The sequence below is a fragment of the Aspergillus brasiliensis genome (genome assembly GCF_001889945.1).
Source record: "Aspergillus brasiliensis CBS 101740 unplaced genomic scaffold ASPBRscaffold_1, whole genome shotgun sequence".
Classification (NCBI taxonomy): Eukaryota; Fungi; Ascomycota; class Eurotiomycetes; order Eurotiales; family Aspergillaceae; genus Aspergillus; species Aspergillus brasiliensis.
Window position 1 is genome coordinate 3702665 of NW_027137442.1, and position 22078 is coordinate 3724742.

Sequence of the window (22078 nt, forward strand, 5' to 3'; positions counted from 1 at the left end):
AAACGCAGAATGATGGCAACGAGGGTAGTGTGTAGGCGGGCAGCGCAGGTGCAAACTAACTCGTTGTTTTCCCTCGCTGGACTACTTCGCCCGCCCCATGATATCGTCAACGTCTTGCTGGTTGACGACCACACCGCCCTCAGAACACCGCGCCTTCATGCGTAGTTCGGAGCAAAGATTATCGACATCGAGCTCTCCGTTGCGGAATTTCTCCATGGATTGCAGACGATCCCTGTTAAGAAGTAAAGGTTAGTACGCATGTGATTAAAGGGGGGAGGTACAACAGGATATTCATACCATATCTTCGTGCAACTCAACATCTGAGACTTGTCTTCTCCCGGCACAACTTCTTCATCTAACTTGCTGTCAATCTCTGCGATCAAGTCTTTCTTCGGCGGATGTTGGGTGGCCGCTTCCGTGAGATTGTGTGAAGGGCTTCCCAGATCGGGCAGGGGGAAAGCATCATCAAAGAACGTTCCAAAGTCCTGAGACAGGATTGCATCTTGAGGCTCACGCCAGTCTCCGAAGAGAACGGGATCGAATTGGCCTCCGTTCTGCTGAGCTAGCACATCCAGGCCCGCCACATCGTCGTGGGGGGCCTCCTGACTAGGGGTATTGGACGCGCTTTGGCTGTTATGCCGGACGGCTGGAATGGGGTTATTGATATTGCCACATGCCATGCCAAGTTGTGCGCAGAAGGATTCCTCACCATCGATGGTGGTATAGGTGCAGCCATCATGAGCACCGTGGTAGTGGGCCTTAGTAGCCGGAGAACTAATGGTCGGCTCCGGGGATGTGCCATTGGAAGACAGACTTTGGCTCTGGTGGGAGTCGGACGAGGAGGATGGCGAGTCCGTTGTGGAAGAATCATGCGTAGAGGTGGACTGGGTCGTGCCGTTGTAAATGGACACCTTCGGAGTGGACTTCCGCGTGGACGCAGGAGTGGAACCTTGCTGGGACACGGAGCTGGGAGTCCTGCCCGCAGGCGCACCGTTGGACTGAGAGATGCTCAGAGAGTTACGGCTCACAACACCTGGCACACGAGAGTCATTACGCGGGGTTGCCATTGTTGACTCTCCTTTAGCACTCTGCTGCGCCTTGGACAATTGGCCGTTGTTGAAGATGTGGGATCCCGGAAGATCCCCGAATTTGGGGAAGTCAAACATGAAATCGTTGTTCTGAAGGCCATACGATCCCTTGTTGGAGGAAAAGGCTCCTGGGATGGCAGTCATGGCAGAGACACCATTTCCGGTGGTCAGCCACGAGAGACGCTTGCGATACTCTTTCAGTTCGACTTGCAGACGGTCAATCTGAGCGCGTAGCAACCCATTTTCCTGGTTCGCGTTGTCAGAAGCCTTCTGCAGCTCATCTACCTTCGTTTCCAGATCCTTCAAGTGTTTCTCCTTGCGTTCACGGAATGCTCGCTGCGCAGCCCGGTTCTGTGCCTTCCGCTTCTGCGAGTCTGTTAGTACCACGGTCTTCTCCAAGCCCACATCGCCACCACCGCGTATACGTACTGAGGTTGGCTCGGAAGTCAAGGGCTTCCTTCCTGGCTTCTTTGCCGCCTTCTCGTCGCTTTCTCTTCGCTTCTTACCCGAAGCTTCATTCTCATCAGCAGCGCCATCGATGTCCTTCCTCTTCTCTCCCGGCTCGGGTTCTTCCGATTGCGGCAAGCTGCCCGGAAGATCACCAATCAAGTTCTCGGAGCCCTGAAAGTCGAAGTCCAGCTCGGGGTTAAAGTCCAGGAAGGGGCTTTCGTCATCGCCATATCCCAGGCCACCCGAGTGAGGGTTAGAGGGGTCGAATGCAGGACTCATATTGTAACTACCTGTGGTTCCAGGGGTAGACTCCGGGTCAGACTTGGAAGTCGGGGGCTGGGAATTATTCTGCTGTTTCACAGGCGGATTGTTGGAGGATAGAGCAGCAAGCAGGAGATCCTGCTGATCTGGCGACAGGTAAAGACCGTGCTGATAGATGGAGTTGTAATCGGCCATTGTGTTCAGAATATCGCGACCGACGGTGGAAACCAGAGCGAGAAGATGTTGGAAGCTGCGGGAAGGGTGAAGTGTTGCTCAACAGAGATGATCTCCAAGTGATTTTCGACTCGAGGAGATGCAGGCCGGGCTTCCCGCCCGTTCGTTGTATCGATGGGTGGCCCCCAGGGACGGGTCAAGGAGGAGGGGTTCCGGTACGATGACACCGGTAGAGACCAGAAGAGGGGCACAAAACTGTTCTTTTTTATTTCGATGGCCGAGACAAACAACCGACAACCGTCACATCAACTGCAACAAAGGTTGTTGGGGGAGCAATCTCAGCCTGGCAGTCTCAGGAAGGCGTTGGGGAGACGGGGCGATGCGGGAGGAAGTGAGATTCGGGAGACAGGTGAAGTCGAGGATGACAATGCGTGAAGGAGAGGCGCAAGGCAGGCGAGACGCACAAGCCGCAAAGAGGTCTGTCTGACGAGCCAAAACGGGGCTAAGGAGAGGCAGACCTAAGACGAATCACAGGCCGAGAAAGAGGAAGAGAAGTGGGAGGGGAGAGGGGCTGGTTGGTGAGTGAAAGGAGGAGAATGGATGGGAAGAGTAGAATGATGCAAGATGGGCGAGTGGTAGGGGGATGCAGTAGGGCGAGAGAATGCGAGACCCGTCGTTAAGGGTCTAGCCGAATGGGAATGGGGATGGTGGCACCTGGTTCTTGACGTGGGTTGGAAGGAAGGATGGAAGAAAGTGTGAGGGAGAGAGGGAGAGGGCGAGAGTGTGAGAGCGTGAGAGGCCGTGGATGGAACAAGACCAGCCCGATGGAATGGAATCTTCCACCGCGGAGGAGGAGGGGGCGATGGCCCTGAGAGCGGCCGGCAGAATGGCGGATGATGATTGGCTTCAATGCCCTGCAGAAGGCAAAAAGTGTAGCCTGAGGTGCTCTACGGGCGCAAACCTCAGGCTGCAAGTGGGGACTCCAGTGACTCCTGCTTAGAAATCCAACTCGAGAAGCCTCTGCGGGTTTTCTCTCTTCGCCCATTTGCTTCTCTTCCAGTTCGGCATGGCCTGGTTCCTTGGTTGGTCACATCTACAACCAGCGATCCTACGATGGATTTGACTATTGCAAGACTCGTCAGCCTGAAACTGGGACCTAGCACAGTAGCACTAGTATAGTCTCTGCCTACTACGGAGTAGCTTAGGTTACCTACGCCGTTGATAGATAGGTAGATGGCTGGCCCCTTGCGAAATTGGAACCGTCCTTTGTCTGGACGGTGCTACTCCATACTAAACGAACCGATCGACTGTCTCACCCAAGAGAAAGTGACTCATGGGGCGCCACTTTTCCCCCGACTCGGACACGGGTTCTTTTGTTCGCCGTCATCTCACCGCCCCCAGTCTCTTCTGTGACTCTGTCAAGACTCACGACCCTCTCCGACTTTCGGTGGTCCTCGTGTGGATGCCTAGCAGTTTGCGATCTCGGATGCCTCGGAAGGATTCCTGTATTCTGAATAGTTCCCCGTCAACTGTCTGACTTTTCTCATGTGAGTGCTGTAGTAACCGGGAATTGTTAACAAGCAAACTCTCAAGTGCACACCGTAAGCCGGGGATAACCTAGATTATTTGGGCCAGAGCTCCCCTACTCCGTATTCTCGGTCGAGTGCATAGCCACCCCGACCGATCACAACCGGGGCAAGCGGTGTGAACCCACCAGGGATCTGGATCTCCGATGCTTAAGGTTTAGCCTATAGCGACGAGCGACCTGCCACGGCTGACGAGTCTTGAGGACGGCCAGTGATCTTCCCGCCCTGTTTTGACTGCCGGCGCCCCATATCAGTATCAACTGTTGCTGAACTTGCTGTAGCCTGTAGCATGTAGCCTGATAACGCGGGAGGACGGACACCTGGCAGATCTCGGGCCAATCATCATCCCTATCGGTTGGCCTTTGTTCCGCAGCCGAATGACGTGAGGATCGACTGTGGAAGCGGACACCAACCAAGTGTTGACCCGTTGACCCGTAGCTTAGTGGATGCGGGCGTGGCCTGAGATCGGAGCTTTTCTGGACTTCGGCCGCCTGCTTTTAATGTAACCGTGGGGAAGTCGAACCGGGACTAGTGACAACCCAAGTTTGAAGTTGCACTGATTGCTATTTTGCCATCAGTGTCAGCAACCAAGAATGTCCGCTAGTTAGTGAGTTCGTGAACTGTAGTACGGAGTAGAAGTAGTGAGCGAACGCCGACAACGGACAACATGTGACTTACCGATGCAGCTGTGGCGGTGCGACCACCACGTGATTGTCACGAGCCGCAACGGGGCCCCGCCACTGCGCAGTCTTATCCCAAGGCGACTTCTCTTATCTGCAAAACCTCAGATCTGCTCCAGCCCGACCGCCACTCTATTCCATCGGCTCCCATCAAACCGCGCACTCGCCATTCGTTCATCCTTTGGCTTCCAACGAGGATTCAATTACATTCCTTTTTCACTTCTTCTAATTCCCCAACAATGTCAGACGTCGCTGCCCTGGAGGCAGAGGTCAAGGAGTTCAAGCTTCAGGTATGCCCTTACATGGCCATCACCGTTTGTCCCTGGCTAACCATCACTTTTCCCAGCTTGAAACCGTCCAATCGAGTTTGCAGGTAGACCCAGACAACACGGAATTGCAGAGTCTCAAAACTGAGCTGGAAGAACTTATAAACCTCACCGAAACATCCATTGCCGAACTCAAACCTCCCGCGCCTCCCGTGTCCCAGCCGCCGGCCTCTGCGGTCAAGGACAACAAGGCCAAGGATTCGTACGCATCTCAACCAACCTACCGTAAACCGACGGTCGAACAATCGGACGAGCCGTCCACTCAGACTTCCTTCTCCGTAAATGAACACGTTCTCGCCCGGTGGGTGTCGGGCGACAACTCGTTCTACCCAGCGCGTATCACCTCCATCACCGGCTCCGCAAGCAATCCCGTGTACCTCGTCTCATTCAAGTCATATGGGACGGTGGAAAATCTAACCTCCAAAGACATCAGGCCCATCTCCGGCAATGACTCGCGAAAGCGCAAGGCTGATGCAAGCTCAGGCACTTCCTCATCACAATCTCCGGCGCCGCCGCCACCCCATTCGAGCGTGATCTCCGCCGCCGCGGACATTAACCCCGCGTTGGCCAACCAGGCGCGTAAGGAGCCGAGTAAGGTGAGCGATGGGCCGGCGCGCCCGGCCAAGGTGCCCCGGAAGGTGAAAGCCACGCGGGAGCTCGAGGCGGGCAAGATGAAGTGGAAGGATTTTGCCAGCAAGGGTAAACTGGGTCGCAAGGAGAGCATGTTCCGCACGGGCGATGGAGTAAATGCCCGAGGTGAGTCGACTCCTGTCCGATAGACCACGTACCACAGCAGACTGACTGGAGTAGTGGGTTTCACTGGCTCTGGCCAGCAGATGCGCAAAGACCCTGGACGTTCGCGACACGTCTACCAGCAAGGCGAAGAGGAAGGCTATTAGCTGGGTTTAAAAGATGGATGGGCTTCACTCTGTTATTTTTCTGTCCCTACCGTGTGTCACATCGCTAACGGGCTGTGGTGTCAGATCTAGTGAAGCGAGCCACTCGTACATACTATAAAATTTTGATATCCAGACGCATCATCGTCAGTGGTGTGATGCGACATTGTAGTAATTCATGTCCCTGTCTACTTTTGGAACCCTTCTCAATCTATCTGTAGCATGCCATCTAGCTGGATGCCCTGATGATGACCTGCCACTCCAGCTCTTAGTGACACCGCGGTTTTGTCATCTGTAAATTACCGTGCTATTATACCGCCCTCTTGCTCTCCTCGATCACTTGGAAGTCGGTCTCAACCATGATTCTGCCATCTTCACTCTCGTTCTCCCTGTGCATGGTATCCATCTCGACTCGAACCGTCTGGGTTGCAAGCAGACTTTCGTCCCAATCTCTTGGCTTCCGCACGGGTGCCACTTTATTTCGGCTGGACATCTTATTCTCCGAGCTACCCAGATACCTTCCCACACGCGAGCCGAACATCCGCTGGATGGTGTACCGCAGCAGGGGCTGCAAGGTAGGCAGACAAGCACAGACGACTCCGATGCACGGCTCCACACTGGACCAGATGAAAACATTTCCCATGATCCAGGTGATATCCACGGACCTGCTCAGAAACGTCATGTAATAGATTCGGATGAGACTAGCCACGCAGACACTGCAGATAACCCAATTAACACGTTAGCCAAGTTCCGGACAAGATGAGATTATTGGAACGGAACGGAAAGGCAGGAGATCGACACAACATACAATCCGCCAAGTAGGAAAATGCTGCAAATCAGAACCTTCTGGGTGGTTCGCATGTGAAGTTTCCAGATGACAGGCATGGGAACCAGCAGAATGATCACGTCCGTGGTCACATTTGCGGCCGCATTCCCGATATAGAATGGATAGAGGTTGTAGACGCAGCGGCCGCCCGCGGGATCAGCATACTGCGTCCAGTAGTATGAGACAGGCCGGCAACAGACTAGAAAGGCGATGGTGCAAGAAATCCAGTATCCAATGGTCAATGCGACGCAAAACCACATCGCCTTGTTCATCCCGAAAATGCGACGGTAGAAGAGGAGGACCGAGAGCTTGATCAAGGGCACGGTGACGACGTATATGAGGACGTATGCGAACAAGATCTGCATCACCTTGATCACATCATGCAGGGGTAAAGCCCATACATGCTTTCCGAGGCCATAGTAGCCTCCTGAAGAGGGCTGGTCAGTACTCTTTCCTGGTGTATGGCCTAGGAGACGAACCAACAATGGTGGAGACGAAGTTCGCAGTTACCGACAGCTGCAGCCACCCTGATCATCAGCATCGTCATCCGGTATCTCTGGAGAAGAGAACTGGCATAGTACGTACCAAAGCAGCAACTATCATCCAATCATCCGCGGCAATGGAAGCCTGCTGCACCCGGGTTCTGGCGAGAAATCGAAGGGCAACGGCAACGGCCGCCAGCGCGTATGTAACACTCACAGCTGCATTGTTCTCACCACGCCGGCTGGCCGTCAGGTCCGTCCCTGGAGGAGGATCCCCAAAGACGCTGCTGGACATGCCTGTTGCCACTTGCAGAGGAAGACATATCGAGTGGACTGGGACTGGCACCACCAGATACTTAAGATAGAAATCAGGTTCTGACACTCGACTCCGACGAAGGATCAGCTACAGGGCATTGATCGAAGCGAACCCATCAATCACGTTCAGTCTTTGGATGTGACATGCCGCTAGGACGCTCTAGCGATCCTTCCGGTGCCTTTTCGGCCCCCTTCGGCCCCCAAACCAGGCGGGCCGGCGGGTCCGTACCTTTGACAGCGGAGAGGCTCACTGCCGGTGCCCTTCCGTGCGTCAGCCATCTCGAAGCCTCAATTTGGTTCGTTATCCCGCGCTGAATCCCTGCAAGGTTAGAGGTCTGACAGCCTGACAGGACCGGGATCCTACCGTCACGGCTGTTGTTTGATGAGCATCTCCCGCGTCGTACTGTATTGGGAGACTTGCTGATTGCATTCCACGCTAAGAGACTGTTCTACGAATCAATCGGCTTTGTAGACTTACCCGTTCGAGTAACCACTAGCTTAGACCGGCCGTTTAGTTTCAGAACTACAGGGCTACGGCCAGGGGGAAATCCGGATACTCGAGGCACCACGAGGCTATCGTATAACTAGTAAGGATCCCCCTGTTTCGAAATCTTGGCCATTGAGAGTCTGAACCTGCGTGCTTCCAAACCCTTTCTCAAAATTGGGGCTTCTTTCGCCGACATCATGCCGTCCAGAGAGTCCATCCCTGCTGAACCTACAGCATACGCTGTGGACCCCAAGAGGTTTGCTTTCACTCCTCGAAAGCTCCGAGTTGTCTGCATCGGAGCGGGCTTTTCGGGACTGATCCTTGCGCACAAGCTCAAGCACGAGCAGCCCCTTGATTTTGTTGACTTCACCCTCTATGAAAAGAATCCCGAGGTAGGGGGGACTTGGTTCGAGAACATCTACCCTGGCGTGGGCTGTGATGTGCCCGCTCACAGTTATGTGTTTCCCTTCGAACCTAATCCGTCCTGGTCGCAAAGCTATGCCAAGGGTCCGGAAATTGAAGAGTACATCCGATCGACAACGGAGAAGTACGGGCTGAAAGAGAAGATCGTCTTCAACACTCGACTTGTCAAGTCTGTTTGGAACGAGGAACGGGGCAAATGGGCTCTTGAGCTCAAGCAGAATGACACAACGGTCTACGATGAAGCAGATATTCTTATTAATGCTGGAGGCATCCTCAACCGCTGGAAGATGCCCAAGATTGAAGGTCTGAACCAATTCGAGGGCAAGCTTCTCCACACAGCTGGCTGGGATCCGACCTACGACTGGGCCGGTAAGAAGATCGCCGTCATTGGCAATGGCTCCTCGGGGATCCAGATCGTGCCTGCGCTGCAGCCCAAGGCTGCCCGGATCGTGAATTACATTCGTCAGCCAACATGGGTGTCGGTGAATCTGTGCCCGGACACGACTAAGGATGGAATGGGTACCAATTTTGTATACACAGAAGAAGAAAAGGCCCGGTTTCGGGACGATCCTGAAGGGTTTTTGGAATATAGGAAGTTTATTGAGCGCTCGTACGTTAACCCTCACCTACTGAGACGATCTACTAATAACGCATCACGAACAGAGTCAACACCGTCTATAAGCTGATGCTCAAGGGATCCGAGTTCAATCAGATGCTATATACCGCCACAGAGCAACTCATGAGACAGCGTCTCAGCAAGAACCCGCAGCTAATCAAGAAGCTTATCCCCGACACTGCTATCGGATGCCGTCGTCTCAGCCCCGGAGACGGGTACCTAGAAGCCATGCAGGAGCCCAACGCAGAGTGGTGCTTTGATCCGATCGAGCGCATCACCAAGACAGGTATCCAGACCTCCCAAGGCGAGGAGGAATTCGACCTCATTGTCTGTGCCACGGGCTTCGACACCAGCTTCATCCCTGGCTGGGAGATGGTAGGCCGGAATGGCCGTCAGCTCGCCCACGACTGGAAGACGACGCCGGAGGCATATTTCTCCATCTGCTGCCCTGGCAGTCCCAACTACTTCATGTTCGCCGGGCCTAACTGCCCCATTGGCCATGGCAGCGTTCCGCAAATGCTAGGCTGGACTGCGGATTACATTTTGCAGTGGGTGAAGAAGATTGCCCGGGAGGATATTCAGTGAGTCCTACTCTACCTCTTGACGGGACCTTCACAACCACTAACATGAGCTAGCTCCGTTGTCGTAACCGACTCCGCAAATCAGCTCTATAACCGCCATGTTCAGGCAAACCTCAAACATACCGTCTGGAGCTCCGGCTGTACTGCCTGGTACAACAACGGATCTACCGTCACGGCGATGTATCCTGGCAGTGTGCTACACTACAAAGGTACCAGCCTTCTCCATATGTTATGCATCCTTCATCAAGTGCACTAACACATATGGTCATTGACAGAGGCTATTTCTACCGTCCGTGGCGAGGACTTTGATATTCGCTACCAAAACCACGCCAACCCGTTTGCCTATTTGTCGAATGGCGAGTTGGAGTGGGAGAGAGCAGAGGGGGCGGATTTGGCGTTTTATTTGAAGTAGTCGGTTATAGGATGAGTTTCTAATAATGTCATGTATGATAACAGATAATGAAATTGGCAATGGTATCATCGATGTGATTACTTTCCTATTCTGGTAATGACTGTAAGATAAGGATATGTTCGTAGCAGAATAGTACTACACTCGGAAATACACTTCAATGAAAGCTAGTAGAAGATAAAAACTGACTACTACAAGAGGATAAAAACAAAAACAAAAAGGATACCTCCTTCGACCAGTCAATAGGTCAGAGGGGTAGAGTCGATTCAGTGGGTATTCCAGAAATGGTAGTATCTAGAAAAGGGGGTTGGCATAGTTAAATGCCGCCTCCGCTCTTTGGAGGCTGTATGGTTCCGTGTTCAATGGGGTGGCTGTAAAAAGCCGGTGGTCATTCGGGTTGACAGGGCCCGGTCGGTGATGGACCCGTGACAGTCTGGTGCTTCTTGTCCAGTTGCGGCTACCAACTAGGCCAAAAGAGATATCCATCCAGTCTTTTGCGTAGTAGTGGTACATAAAGTACCACCAAAATACATGGGACTATTGTTAGGGAAGATTAAGATAACATCCCTGGTATACTTCTATTATAATTGATAGTCATTGGGCATAGTCTTCCAGTAAAGTTAAGGCTATCGGGAGTTGTTCCAGGGATTCCCATCTGCTTTGGTTTGCCGACCGTTCATCAAGTAGAGGGTGAGACCAACAGTCCTCACTATCAATCCATTCCCAATGATGCTAAAAGTCATTGATGGCTCACAATTTATCCGTTAGAAGAGCCATTGATATTTCTCTCCCACTGCCCATCAACACTCAACCGTTCACGATGCGGCACCCCCTCCCACGCTTCACGAAACGTCGAAACCCTCGACTCCCAATCCGCTAACCTCTCATCAATAAACGCCGCACTAGCTTCAGCACTCTCCCTGACCAGCTCCATCGGAACCATATGGCCACATGGTAGTACAACTTCCTGAACAAGTCCACGCGCTGCGCCCCCACTCCCTCCCAGACCCGTACCAGTCGTTGCCACTTTCTCCTGGCGAGCACTCGGAGAAGCCACATCCGACCGTTCCCCAAAGAGATACAGAATAGGAGACTTCAAATGCGGCAGCCGACGAAACATCCACGCCGATTCAGGTCGATAGAACGGATTCTCAGCATCATGGTCATCCGGATGCATCTCCTCCTCGGGGTTACCGCGGGGTAATCCGGATCGTTCATCGACGTAGGATGGCCGTGCAAGGTAGAATAGCTCTTGCGCCTTGGTGGTAGTCAATGTGACGGCGGACTGCCCAGTCTCATCGGTGATGGGGTGGAATGGGGTCGGAAGGTCTCGGAGCCCGTACTGGATCCATCGCTCGAATACGCGGGGATCCCATGTCTGAAAGAAGGGGTTCGATTTGAATTTCTCTGTTGCTTGCTGGCGTGAGGGCCGTAGGTCTCGTCTGTATGTGGATGCCTGGGCGAATTTGTGGCCTGGGTTCTCGCGCTGAATGACTGGGTCGGCTAGGATCAGACCTTCGAAGAGGGTTGGGTGTAGTAGAGATAGATGTGCTCTGAATATGAATTAGGAGGGAGGGATTGTGGGAGGATTAAAAGACACTGACAGCTGCATTCCACCCAAGCTGTGACCAATTCCAACAAGTGGTTGAGGAATCTCGTCCTGGAATTGATTGATCATGAAGAGAAGATCACGGCCGTGGTCGAGCCAGTCGGCTGGATAATGTTAATGAGCGACTAAATCGCTTAAACGATCTGGGGTAAAACTCACGATCATGATCCAAGATCGCTTCATTCATGATCCCGCTCTGACCCTGCTGCGCAATGTCTGCAATCCAAATCGATCGGATGCGTCTGTCTTGATTTGCAAGCTGCGTGTGAAGTTCATCCCAAAGGGGTTCATAGAGTTCCTTGTACACAGATAAGTTTCATATTGAACACAAATTGCTATAGAGTTCAGTCACCTTTGGAAAAGCATTTGCATGAGCCCCGATGATAGTAACATCGCCCTCATTTGGGCAAGGATTATCGAAAGGAATGTACTGCTTAACAGCAAGTCGGAGCTCGTTTTCATGACCGGCTTTCACGGCACCCGGACGCTGTCGGATATTTTGACACCGAGCTGTGTGTTCGATGACGCGGAAGTGGGACATGTATTTTCTACTAGATAGTATGAGTCGGCTGATTGATCGGAATTTTGGCTCGACCAGCATCATGAACTGGATAAAAAGTTAATAAGTAGATCCGAAAATGGCCCAGCAGGGTAAATGATATCGGCCAAGGTCGTTGAACCCCTCAGCACTGACTGAGGTACAAGACGTTGCTATATCCAGTTAGTAAGCCATTCTCCAGCTTGGAGAAAGGAACATACTACCTGTAGATATGTCGTTCTGGCACCTTGTTTGCGGGGTCTCCAGTTAGTAGTACAATAGTATAAATGTATGATGTTGGAGTGAGTTTGATACTGATGCGAAAACGCCATAACCTTGATATTTCGGCAACAGGGCTTGGTAAGAAAGTACATTCAGGTTAAGTTTAAAATGGGATTAGCCAATGGTTCATGACGAGAGGTTCGTGAAGTAATTGCCATCAATAATTCCGGCGATATCCCTGGACACTGCATGATAAAGTTTGCTAGGCTCCTCGAAAACAAGGAAAAGGTCAGAGACCCCAGGTAACTGAATCTTGCTGATAGCCTGCGGTGCTAATCTGCTTACTTGAAGGACATGGCAAGTTATCAATCTTAGCGTATATCTATTCTGAAGGAGAAATATAAGCTATCTTAGTCGAATATGTAATGTGCCGAGACTATTGCAGTATAGCAAGTCCAGAGAAGCATCCTTCTCCCTGGGTTACCACAGTCTTCTTCCTATCACTCACCAGATACAAACATCCACCCAAGTCGGTGACATAAACACCCTTACTCGTCACCTTCAACCCAATCGGCTCATGGAACTGCCTCGCCAGTATTTCCAACCTCCCTCCTAACGTATCTTTATCAACATTGCCACTGAGATCAACCCGATTCAACGAGCAGCCCATAGGATGCTCACCGCGATCCGTCCAGTAGAGCATCTGCGTCTGAGTATCGTACTCCAAATCAATGGGTTCTGGGAGTCCATCTAGCAGACATTCAACATCGGCTCTGCTGCTGGCTGTCTGCCCAGCAGGAATGTCCATCCCCGCACGAAATATTCTCCCTTTTCCACCTTTGCTCGGCCCTTTCTGGGTCCAATAAATATGCCCATTCTCCCGATCAAGAGCTACACCCACACAGAACCGCATCATATCCTTTCTTTCAGATGGAACTGTCATTGACCCAGTCTGTACAAGAACCCGATGATCAGTCCCGTCAAAGCTGCATCGGTGCACGCCCATCCCCTCACGATCGCAGAAATACAACTTTCGATCCACATCGTCGACAACGAGTTGTTTCGGTGTATATACCGTCCCCGGCTTCAAGAGCGTACGCACATCACTCCCATCTAAATTGGCCGACTGCACCGACCCGTCACAGGTCGATAAACCGTGCCCCATACTCGTCCAGAACATTCTCCCGCACGAAGGCGAAATATCAATCCCATCCGGAAACGACAATCCACTGACAAGGGTAGTCCTATTCCCACTCGGAGACACTTGAAGAACACGACCCGACGTCGCAGCATCACACAGTGCGTTATTCTCCCCGATCCCAACATCCAAAACATAGAGCTTCTCCGACGAACTCTCCGGCTCGGCGGGATACAATCCGCCTGAATTGCATTTATCACCTAACCGCCCTTTATCGACATAGTTCTCTCGTAGCCACTCAACCGTCTTCTCCCCATCCAGCCCTTTTTCCTGGACATAATTCTCCTCAATAGATGCAACAGTATCTAACCCAACGCGATCCATCAACCGACACGGCTGACCACTCATCGGACGCTGGAAGATTTCCTTCCATAGTAGATCGATCTCATCGGGGGTACTGACCCCTTCCGCCAGAATGTTTAAGATTTCTCGCTTGATGGCCGCCCACGCACGGCCAAACACAAACCTGCACATCATCAGCATCACCACTTTACAGATAAAGAAAAACAAGAATACAAACGCACCCGGTACTCTCCCTTTTTACCAAAACCGGACACATCCCACACTCCCTTAAAATCCCTATCATCCCATCTATCACCTCCTCCCCAGTCCACCCACAAGTCATCACCTCCACTGTCCGCATCTCCGGCGGCATCGTAAAATGCATATTCATCATTCTCTTCTTCCTCTCTTCATCCAGACCAGGAACCATAAGTCTCGACTTGAAGGAGCTCGAATTCGACGCGAGAATACAATCCCGGGGTACGTAGCCATCTACTTCCTTGAAGATCTGGATCTTCAGGGGGAGTTGTTCTGGAGTGGCCTCGATGACGAGCCATGCGTTCTCAACTGCATTTTTCATGTCGGAGAAGAGAGATAGTTTTCCCCGGTTGGGATGTGGTAAGGGTGTTAGGGCAGTGAATGCCTCTTTAGAGGAGTTGATGAATGATTTTGCAGTGGAGAGAGCATTCTGATCAGGATCGAATAGATGCACGGTGTAAGAGCTAGCGAGGAAGACGGCTGCGATTCGACGACCGAGGATTCCTGCCCCGAGGACGGTTATTGGTCTTGGGGGGTTTGGTGTCATGGTGTTGTGTATGTGGTATCACTGAATATAAGTATTTGGCTGGTAAGGTACTTCGCGATAAGTTTTATGCACTGTAATTATATTCCCAATGAGTGTCTACATATAGTACCAATAAAGATGATAATACAGTTTATAGTCCCTTGGATAACCTTGTTTCGGCATGCCGAGAACCGGTTATCCGCACGGAGACTGGATTCGGAGAGGGACAGAGCAGCGAAACCAGGGACTAGGAATACCTGATTACTGATCGGGTATTAGTTACCTTATTATCTGGAATAGTTTGTTCAAGTTCTAGGATATGTTAATCTTGATGTCGTCACTACGAACTCTGTTCTGATTCTTGAGGATCGATTGATTAATGGCAAGGGGTGCGACCTTGGGTTGGTTTCAGATGTATGATTCTTATCCTACTTTATGAAGAAAGAGACTTTTGTCTATTATTGAATATGAGAGATAGTCCATGGTCTCGATATGCTTCATCTTGATCACCCAAATTTCATGTATAAAGAATAGCTTCTCGGGCCCTACTACTTCCTCAACCACGGACCTATCATATATAGTCAATCGGTCATTGTACTGCATAGCTATCATCACTAGTATTGTCTATTACTAACTCATAAATCATATCCATATCCATCTCATAATCATACAAATCTTCGCAGCAGCTAATACAAGCTACACCCCCAACTCATTCGCCACCACAGGATCATTCCAAAACGCACACCTCCTCACCATATCCTCCCCATACGCAGCCCCCTTCCCACCACTCCCCGTGAATCTCATACCGGGACCGCCCAAGACCTGCAACTCAGGCGTGGAACTAGTATTCGCGGCATACGCCTGCTCCCACCCCTTAACACTCCCCCTCGCCCGGCTCGGATCACCATAATACGCAAACGAAGCCCAGCTCCCACCCATCTCCGACGCAAGTTCCCGATCCGACGCCGTCGAGACATCCTTGAATAACCCGTCTGTGACGGTGTTGAACAGATACATGATATCGCTGAAGTGGGGGACGCCGTAGTATGTCAGGTTCAAGTACTCGAACACCTCCGTAAAGGCAGTTTGGTTCAGTGCGTAGAGGTAGTTGGACACCTTGGCTGGATCAGTGGCGTATTTGATATTCGTCTGGACCGTCAGGAGACTGGGACAGGCGAAGTCCAGATCACGGTGTAACTGGCTCGCGCGGAAGTACTGAGCGGAGATGTTTGCGGAGGGGTCCGGGGAGAATTCTGACACCGGGTAGAGGTCCAAGGCTTTGGCGATGGTGGCGTTGGTGAGGTTCGGGTAGCTGTCTTGGAGGTAGGCGGCGATGTCGGATGAGGAGTTTAGATATGTGGGAGTGAAGAAGGCGCCGTCGTTTTCGCACCATCCCGAGATGAGGTCGATGTTGCGGGCGAATTGCCCCGTTCGGAGGAGTTTGGACGGGCTGTCTGGGATGAAGGAGGACGGGGAGGTCGGGATGAAGACGCCCATGCCGCCCATGCTGTTGAGGGATATTTCGTAAGCGTAGGCGGTGCTGAGGAGGGTCTTCATTGGGAGGCGACGCAGGCATTCGAGCTCCTCGCTGCTGGAGGGCGCAGTGCAGTTGGCGAGGTTGGTTAGGGTCGCGGTGTGTTTGCCGGAGGAGTTGGTGCTCGTTCCAGTGTCGGCGGTGGCGCCGCCGGATTCCATGATTGCGCGTTGGAAGGGCACTTTGGAGTCGTTTTTGCCGCCGTAGGCTGTGATCTGGAGGCCGACGCCGGTTGCGCCGTCGCTTTCGCCGAAGATGGTGACGCGGTCTGGGTCGCCGCCGAAGGCTGCGATGTGGTCTTGGATCCACCACAGGGCGAGGCGCTGGTCTAGTAGACCCGCGTTCAGGGAGTCGGAGTCGTTCAGGGCGGGTGATGAGGCGAATCCGAAGATGCCGAGACGGTAGTTCATGGCGACGAAGATGACGGGGACATCTTTCTGGGCGGCGCCGTAGACGAGGAGGCTTGGGTCGTAGGCTGAGTCGTAGATTTGGCCGATGGTGTCGCCGCCGCCGTAGATCCAGGCGAGCACTGGTAGACGGTCGGAGGGAGATGTGTGGAGTGGTCGATCGACACGCAGCGTTAGACAGTCTTCCGAGATGGATGTGACGTTGTCGAAGATGGGGAAATCCGGGAGAGGGACCTTTTGCTGTGGACAAGCCGCGCCGGACTGGGTGGCATTCACCACGGAGCCGGAAGGATAGCTGTATGGTTTCGGAGGAGCGAAGCGGTTATTCCCGCTGGTGTCTTCTCCATAGCGGATGTTGAGGAAGGATTCGCTCAAGTTGCTTGCTGTGCCTTTGAACCAGACGTTGGAATCGGGGAGATGCACTGTAGGAGCTGCGCTTGAGGGCAGAGGGCTGGCAAGGCCCGACGCGCACAGCGTGCCCAGAAGAAGGGAGGAACGAGAGAAAAGCATTGCTGTGATTGTGTCTGAGTGGGAAAGAGGAATCCATTCTTGCAAATGGGATGCTTTTATAGACGATGAATAGCTCAGCCTTGTGGCAGTGGGATGACATTGATCGGCTTGAGGCAGTGAAACTGAGTGTCCAGCTCACCATGTTGACCGGTCGTTATTGGCCGGACATCAGAGTTCCCTCATTGGGAAAGTATCGCGAAGATCCATCTGGATGCTAGTCTCTTCCTTAAAGCTCCCTAGAGTTTGACATCAGCACTACTCCGCAGTGAGCTTCCTGTCATCGAAAGCTGCGTTCGGCACGCTGCGCCTCGCCCCACAATACTTCTCCGACTGCAAAGCAGTGCGATCTGACTCAGCTCCATCATCAGAAGTCGTCTCTATTCTTGCGTGTTGATGATTAGTGAATCCTTTCGAAATGGGTAGAAGAGGTCGCTAGTTGACGTGTACATACACCCTGCCTTCCTTTCTCTTTCTTTAATCCCTCAGTCTATGCAAGCTTGTGATTGCTCAGGGAACAGCTTAGACTATCGCGTAAAGACGACAACTTACAAACACTAGCCCTGTAAAATCCCAACTGCGTCCGCTGGCAAGCACTACTTGGACAAAGCGCCCTGTTCACATTGTATCAGGCAATTAGCAGCGCACAGATGACACCAAGAAGGTCCTGTAACATCAGTACCTACTGATGGCATCGGGAGGGTGTTACTCGGAAATAACTCTGCCGCCCCGAGCTAGAATGACACACCCTAATGACGAGATATTTTTTTTAGAGGCTACTATATCCGCATCTTTTAATTATACGAGAGAGAACCAACAACGTGGAGGTTCCTACACGAACTTGGCCTACAATCGCCGTTGGACCTAGGTGTCCGTGACAATGTGCGGTACGAATCTAACCTTAGCAAGCCGCAATACGAGCGCAGACCTTGGAGCCGAGTATGCATCGATTCTATACAATGCCTTTGGAGTAGAACGACTGCCGTGGGTCATGAGGTGTGGTTTCTCACATACCTATTGAATCTAGACCTTCGGCTGCAATACGTTCGGTGGAAATTTTATCAAGTTGTGATGTAACTAACCTACCAAAGAATCTGGCTTATGCACTAGTATGCCACCTAGTACCTATATACAAGTCGTAAAGAGCTCTGCTCATGAGTACTTCACTAATCTACTAACAATCTCCCTTGGAGTCGTATAGTAAATTTCGCACTTCTATTCAATACGTATTATGGTTATCTCTAAGTCCAAGATCCGGCTCCTAAAAAGCCGTCCACTTTGTATAATTTGCGCCAAGCCCCAGGAGGTCCAGATCGTTGCGCGTACACTGCAAATCACCAAAGATCATATTTCGAGTAGTGATATCCCAGAGCTCGGAGATGGCTATGACTTTTACCTCGGAACATTTAATATTATCTCAAAAGACGGCGGTGAAGCTAGAAGCCTGGAGTATTATGTTACGAGCCCTTATCGACAGGGGATACAGACATTCTCGATTCAAGCTGGGACTCTCTTCCATGTCCTTAGACCACAATTTGCCGTACATGCAGGTGTCTGCGCTGGTTACGCAAAGGAAGGCATAAAGTCAGTCCATTGAGTTCTCGGTGTCCAAACAGTGTGACTCACAGTTGGTTAGACTTGAGGATGTGATATTCGGTGATATGGCAATCAACTACGAAGAAGGAAAATGGGTGGTCGAAAAGGGTCAGAAACTATTCAAGCCATCATACAGAACCATTGAGCGCCGGACGGTAGTGTGCATCGTTGGCTTTACCCAGAGTAGTCTGGAACCGACGTACAAATACGGTGGCTATATAAGTGGTTCTGCTGTCCGCGAGGATGCAAACGAGATCTTCGATCTTCTCCGCACAAGTGTCAGCTTGACCAGCCCCATTGAAATGTAACTTTCCATCGTCTCACCGATCTGAATAGGTTAGCCGTGACATCTGTGCGCTTGAAATGGAAGCCAGTGCATTTCTGATGCTTTGCCAACATCACAAAAATATCAAGTGTCTGGGCGTGGTTAAGGGGGTCTCTGATCTCGGGGACTCCAACAGAGCTCAAGACCCAGATACATAGAAAAGGTCACTGCAGGTTACAGTATCAGCGGTTAGGGAATGGGCCATGCACGCTTTGCGAAATGTCGAATGGAATACTGACGAGGGTACACCCAAACCTTTTGCAGGGTGAAGCATAATACCTAACTTGGAAGCAGATGATTCGATCGTGGCCGAGTTTGTCAATATCTATTATGAGAACTTTGTCCGTATCGCGCTTGATGCTGTCGGTTCAAAACAGGATCTTATCATTGCGGACGACAACCAAAGAAAAGTATCTGCTATTATGTTCCCATTTTTTCTTTTTCTTCTTTAAGGAGAGGACTGATACATCGATATACAGGTACAATCAAAAGATGTGAAGGGAATGAAAGTGGTTATGCCAGAAAATGATGACCCCTCGGCGTATAGCGAATCAGGCCACATCGCAAAGATTGCCAATGACCGCGGCCTTGAGTCAGTCACCATCGGACAAGTACGTCACACACTAATTCAGGCTTTCATTAGATCTGACAAACAATAGAATAACTTGTGTCGCGGACTACTTTATAAGGATGGATACCTCATTGATTTTCCACGGCTTCTCAACAAATTCGCAGATGAGGATCGCATACAACAAGCTAAGATATTTCAGAAATTACTGTTAAGGAAGCCATACTTCACTGTATCAAGTGCAGAAAGTACCCCCCTTGCTGCAACAGCAACTTGGGAGGACTTTGTGAAATTTGCTCCCACAGCTCCAAATTGATCTGAACTTGAAACAGACATTTCACAAAATTGCGATACCTGCTTAGTTGTTGTCTTTCTGGTCAGCTTTGGGTTCTGAACAATAGGAGAACCACACATCAATAATGTGGGATGGAGGTAAGGATGGACACCCTGTAATTGAACCTGTGCTGTGTGTGCATTGCTTCATTTGCTTATTAAGTTGTCTACGTGTGTAAGTTGACAGTCACTTCTACCACAAATTGTATTCATATCTATGTTAACTGTTACTGTCTTCCAAGTATCTCCGAAATCCAACTAGTGTGTAAGAGACTTTATGTAGTTGTGCTTAACCAGGAGCTCATTAGCCGAACGTCTCTCCTTTGTGAACCTCAGGCAATCACAAAACTCCGACTTCAGAGCAGATGATCATACTCTTTACACTTCCTTGTTATACTTACAAAGCGAAGACGTCCCTACCGAGCAGCATGAGAGGTGACCCGAAAGGTTGTTGAATGCAGGAACCACCTTCCTACTAGAGCAAACGCCAACTTTGAGCTCCAATACATACCCAACTACTCTGTTTTGTATGTAGTCCGTGTGATGAGTGAGCTGCCCTGCCATAACTCTCGTAATCTGCGACATTCTGCATAACAAGCGCCGTAGGGTGCAAGGAGTGACATCGGATGCGCACTTCCGGTCGATCAATTCAAATCATATTAGAGAATAGATAGTCCTTACAATGAAGGGATCAAAATAGAAAGAAAGATAAAAACTAGAAAAAGAAAAACATACAACAGAAGGGATTCGCTGGTGGTCACCCACCCAACTACTAACCTCCCGGCGTGTGGCTTAAGTACGGCTGAGCGGACGGGAAGCCCTGTTTTCCACACCCTGTGGTCGTATGTACTTGATTCAATATCAGCGACAGCTATATCGTAAATTCTGAGACAGTAATCAAAAAGCTATGTAGGAGTCCACCGTCAAGAGGTTCAAAGCTCTGTCTGACTCCAGCTCCTCTTGATATTCAGCACCGCCCATCCACTTAGCAACCTGATACCACCAACTGTCTCTCCCGAACCTCATTGCGGTGGTGAACTCCCAATATTCGGGATACCAACCCCCAGATTCCCAGTCGAGGAAGCCGGTCAAGTGTCCATCCTCGTTAATCAAGATGTTATGAGCTTTGAAGTCTCCGTGAGTGAACTTGACTTTATAAGAACGTTGTCGTAATCTTTTCGCAGTAGCAAGTGTCTTGTTGTATTCATCAACAGACTTGAAACCGTGCTGAGATGCTGGCGCGAAAAGATGCTGGTAGAATGATTTGTGGTCTCTAAAAGGGCCCATGTTATGATCAGGGACACGCGAGCTGCGCAGGGCCGTTCCAATAGGTGAGCAGATAGTGTCCTGGCTTGGTGGCTCCTACTCGCGCATAGCATGAACGCATGTCTTCAATTCTTCGAGCCATGGACCCTCTCCATCAACCTCTAAAGGGTCATCGAAGTTCTCGAGGGTGAAGCCCGGTAGTCTCGTCATGAGGATCGAGACCTCTCGTGTCAAGTGAGGAGTAACGTGCTCGCCGCAGCTGAGAACTCTTGGCGCTGGAATTCCAGCTGGGCGAACCATTTGCATTGCAATGACCTCCTCTACACTCGTCCGATCCGTCCATTTCAAGATGAGCCCAAAGGGCAGCTGAATAATGTGCGGATCGAAATAAATTCCGCACAGATAGCAGTAAAACCGTGAGAAATGGTAGAGAGAACCATGCACCTTTCCCCACAGCCATCTGCTGAGGACGCTTGGTACAGCAGGAACTGTTGGGGTGGTTCTCTGGACTGTCGACACGGCGGACGCTGGCCAGGTGTAATCTGGGGTGAGGATCGAGGGGACAAAGGAGAGCCACATGTTGCACAAGATGAGCCGTGAATGTTCTGCAGGCGTTTCGACGATGTCAACAAAGCCCCTCGGACAATTTATCTTGCGGTTCCGGTATGCATCACCGTATCTTCATTTTTATTTATTTATTTTTTTAAAAGGGCGAATCATCTACCTAGGGAGGATTAAGAAGTACCGGCAAAGGTCCATCTCTGGTGGTTGGTGTGGGTGGCAAGGATAGAATACACTACAGCCGCACGGCCAACCCCTTCTTTACCGCATCAGGCATCCGGAGTACTACTAGGCACCCGTGCCAATGTCAAACTCGTTAGCCGTATCCGAGATCAATGTTTGGGAGCGGATTAATCGGTCTGGATTATGACCTTGGGTACAGCTTGCACATTATCAAACACTTCTTACACATAAATGAACCCCTTGATAGATTTACATCTATCCGCCCTGCGAATAAACCTCTATTGACTGCACACTACTTCGCATCAAACATCTGCGGAAGTTCCGGAGGCGATTGCCAACAGCAAATACACGTCAAATGTCTCACGAGGATCTCCTGTAACACTACCTAATGCAGTAGCTTCATTACTAAATAATATTAATCTTGTCATACCGGAAGCTTACCTCGAGGCGATTCTTATTGGTGCTTCCTGGCAGGTGACAATGCGCCGCCGAAGACCGTACCACCGCGGGTAGAGATCCGACGACTCAGGCACCTATCACAGACTGGATCTCAAATACAGGGCTA

General features: G+C 51.0%; 10 protein-coding genes across 10 annotated transcripts; 3 read left to right on the plus strand and 7 right to left on the minus strand.

Annotated features, from left to right (window-relative positions):
- Window positions 1-81: 81 nt before the first annotated feature.
- On the minus strand, window positions 82-1994 carry yap1 (putative bZIP transcription factor AP-1/Yap1; the record flags this gene model as incomplete). Its single annotated transcript, XM_067616849.1, has 2 exons — window positions 82-232; window positions 298-1994. The coding sequence occupies 2 exons, from the start codon at window positions 1992-1994 to the stop codon at window positions 82-84; spliced, it is 1848 nt and encodes a 615-aa protein (XP_067485357.1).
- Window positions 1995-2244: 250 nt separating this feature from the next.
- On the minus strand, window positions 2245-3207 carry ASPBRDRAFT_257043 (uncharacterized protein). Its single transcript, XM_067622202.1, has 3 exons — window positions 3188-3207; window positions 2438-3096; window positions 2245-2282 (listed from the first exon to the last, which is right to left on the minus strand). The coding sequence occupies exon 2, from the start codon at window positions 3016-3018 to the stop codon at window positions 2650-2652; it is 369 nt and encodes a 122-aa protein (XP_067485358.1). The 5' UTR covers window positions 3019-3096; window positions 3188-3207; the 3' UTR covers window positions 2245-2282; window positions 2438-2649.
- A 1271-nt stretch (window positions 3208-4478) lies between these two features.
- ASPBRDRAFT_112767 (uncharacterized protein) lies at window positions 4479-5464 on the plus strand (the record flags this gene model as incomplete). The annotated part of the gene is made up of 3 exons (XM_067616689.1): window positions 4479-4529; window positions 4586-5321; window positions 5373-5464. 3 exons carry the CDS (start codon window positions 4479-4481, stop codon window positions 5462-5464), a joined length of 879 nt encoding a protein of 292 aa, XP_067485359.1.
- Window positions 5465-5771: 307 nt separating this feature from the next.
- ASPBRDRAFT_113569 (uncharacterized protein) lies at window positions 5772-7064 on the minus strand (the record flags this gene model as incomplete). The annotated part of the gene is made up of 4 exons (XM_067616752.1): window positions 5772-6177; window positions 6270-6714; window positions 6767-6803; window positions 6873-7064. 4 exons carry the CDS (start codon window positions 7062-7064, stop codon window positions 5772-5774), a joined length of 1080 nt encoding a protein of 359 aa, XP_067485360.1.
- Window positions 7065-7768: 704 nt separating this feature from the next.
- ASPBRDRAFT_191369 (flavin-containing monooxygenase) lies at window positions 7769-9603 on the plus strand (the record flags this gene model as incomplete). The annotated part of the gene is made up of 4 exons (XM_067620362.1): window positions 7769-8604; window positions 8658-9191; window positions 9246-9400; window positions 9467-9603. The coding sequence occupies 4 exons, from the start codon at window positions 7769-7771 to the stop codon at window positions 9601-9603; spliced, it is 1662 nt and encodes a 553-aa protein (XP_067485361.1).
- A 754-nt stretch (window positions 9604-10357) lies between these two features.
- Window positions 10358-11750, minus strand: ASPBRDRAFT_112004 (uncharacterized protein; the record flags this gene model as incomplete). The annotated part of the gene is made up of 4 exons (XM_067616615.1): window positions 10358-11153; window positions 11205-11313; window positions 11369-11507; window positions 11562-11750. The coding sequence occupies 4 exons, from the start codon at window positions 11748-11750 to the stop codon at window positions 10358-10360; spliced, it is 1233 nt and encodes a 410-aa protein (XP_067485362.1).
- A 655-nt stretch (window positions 11751-12405) lies between these two features.
- On the minus strand, window positions 12406-14254 carry ASPBRDRAFT_50906 (uncharacterized protein; the record flags this gene model as incomplete). Its single annotated transcript, XM_067626630.1, has 2 exons — window positions 12406-13633; window positions 13692-14254. The coding sequence occupies 2 exons, from the start codon at window positions 14252-14254 to the stop codon at window positions 12406-12408; spliced, it is 1791 nt and encodes a 596-aa protein (XP_067485363.1).
- Window positions 14255-14819: 565 nt separating this feature from the next.
- On the minus strand, window positions 14820-16705 carry ASPBRDRAFT_37330 (uncharacterized protein). The gene has a single exon (XM_067623706.1). It carries the CDS (start codon window positions 16682-16684, stop codon window positions 14930-14932), a length of 1755 nt encoding a protein of 584 aa, XP_067485364.1. The 5' UTR covers window positions 16685-16705; the 3' UTR covers window positions 14820-14929.
- Window positions 16706-17893: 1188 nt separating this feature from the next.
- ASPBRDRAFT_656341 (uncharacterized protein) lies at window positions 17894-19486 on the plus strand (the record flags this gene model as incomplete). Its single annotated transcript, XM_067628567.1, has 6 exons — window positions 17894-18265; window positions 18318-18581; window positions 18796-18845; window positions 18897-19012; window positions 19082-19213; window positions 19262-19486. Exons 1-6 carry the CDS (start codon window positions 17913-17915, stop codon window positions 19484-19486), a joined length of 1140 nt encoding a protein of 379 aa, XP_067485365.1. The 5' UTR covers window positions 17894-17912.
- Window positions 19487-20400: 914 nt separating this feature from the next.
- Window positions 20401-21348, minus strand: ASPBRDRAFT_50908 (aminoglycoside phosphotransferase family protein; the record flags this gene model as incomplete). The annotated part of the gene is made up of 2 exons (XM_067626631.1): window positions 20401-20865; window positions 20887-21348. The coding sequence occupies 2 exons, from the start codon at window positions 21346-21348 to the stop codon at window positions 20401-20403; spliced, it is 927 nt and encodes a 308-aa protein (XP_067485366.1).
- Between the last annotated feature and the right edge of the window lie 730 nt (window positions 21349-22078).